Here is a 1,350-nt window from a genome sequence, read left to right as displayed (position 1 = left end):
ATGCCCTCACTTACAATGGTCTGTGTATACTCCAGCAGCTTTGGCTCATCATAGGGCCTGTTTGCTTTCTTTAACAAGTCTGACAGGAAGCCCTGAAACAGGAAAGGACCTTGTGAGGGACAACACATTTAAAGCCCAGTGTTACAAATTCACTGGCACTTTCTAGGGAAAAGGTGTCCCCATTGTCCTCCATTAAAAGCAAAGGGGCAGTGTCACGTAAACCCTGATAGCCAACCAGAGAATGGAACTGATGGGTCCCAAAGGAGATTCCATTCCATGTCTTTCCAGCCAAAGGAGGCAGCCAGAGTGCAAGAGCTGGTCTGGAAATGTCAGAGCTGGGATATTCAGAGGGCAAAGTGGCAGTGATATCACTGGGTCAGTAGCTAGTATCACGGTACTCCCACTGCTGTGCCAGTCTTATGGCACTGTAATGCTCAGCATGGATTTCTCTAGGACTAAAATTGGGCACGGAGAGGTTATCTTGGGATACTCATTCCTCAGATAATTAAAGGAAAGCAGCATCTGCTCCCCTGTGTCTCTAGGGGCCATATTCAGCTTTGGTATCCATCAAACAAGGGGACTGTACCCAGTTCCACCAGGGTTGAATTTACCTTTAGGTTTGTTCATGCAGGTCACAATAAGCTCTTGTGTGTAAGAAAGCCACCCAGGAGGTCACCCATTTCTCACTTTGCATTACCACCTAAAGTAGGGGTGGGCAAAATATGGCCCGTGGGACAGATCTGGACCACCAACTGATTGGATCTGGCCCACAGGCAGGCACCCACCAATTAATTGTATCCAGCCCTGCCAGCAGCTGCCCCTCCTGTGCTCTACATGGGATTGAGTTCTGCCTGCTCCCACCTAGGGCAGCTCCCCTGCTAGAGGGTGCCAGCCCCAGCCAGTGGGTGTATCTTCTTGGCAAGGCTGCTGCTGCCACTGCCTAGGGAACTGCTGGACTCCCCTGGCTTCCAGTGACTCATCTTCCTGTCCCTGCTGCAGTGCTCAAGGGCAGGGAGGGGAAGCTGCAGCACTGAGGGGAGTGGGGTGGGCTCTGCCTTTGGTCCTGCTCATACATGGCTGGGTGGTTGAGCCTGTGGATAGAGGTGGGGCATGAAGATGCTTGACTGCTCACAAAGTCTTGTTGGGCAGGCACAGGACAGGCAGGTGGGGTGGGAGCAGCAGTAGCAGCCAGTGTGTACTTGGTGCAGCCCCCCAGGCAGGCAGGCAGGCACATAGGATGGAAGCAGCAGCAGGAGCAGAAGCTAGCACAGGCTTGATTGTAGCCCCATGGGGCAGGTGAAAGGCAGAGACCAAGAGAACCAGTGGTGCCAGGCTCAGCTCCCTGTGCCC

General features: G+C 53.4%; 1 protein-coding gene across 1 annotated transcript in view; it reads right to left on the bottom strand.

Annotated features, from left to right (window-relative positions):
• Nucleotides 1-1,350, bottom strand: part of CALB2 (calbindin 2) — an 80,643-nt gene that overhangs the window by 12,988 nt on the left and 66,305 nt on the right. Inside the window, exon 6 of the mRNA XM_019505833.1 lies at nt 15-92. Coding sequence (XP_019361378.1) covers nt 15-92 — 78 coding nt within the window. The remainder of the gene's footprint in view (nt 1-14; nt 93-1,350) is intronic.

The sequence above is a fragment of the Gavialis gangeticus genome, unplaced genomic scaffold (assembly GCF_001723915.1).
Source record: "Gavialis gangeticus isolate Ggan-Ray unplaced genomic scaffold, GavGan_comp1, whole genome shotgun sequence".
NCBI lineage: Eukaryota > Metazoa > Chordata > Crocodylia > Gavialidae > Gavialis > Gavialis gangeticus.
The sequence above is the reverse complement of the archived record's forward strand: the minus strand, read 5'-3'. Positions and strand labels throughout refer to the sequence as shown.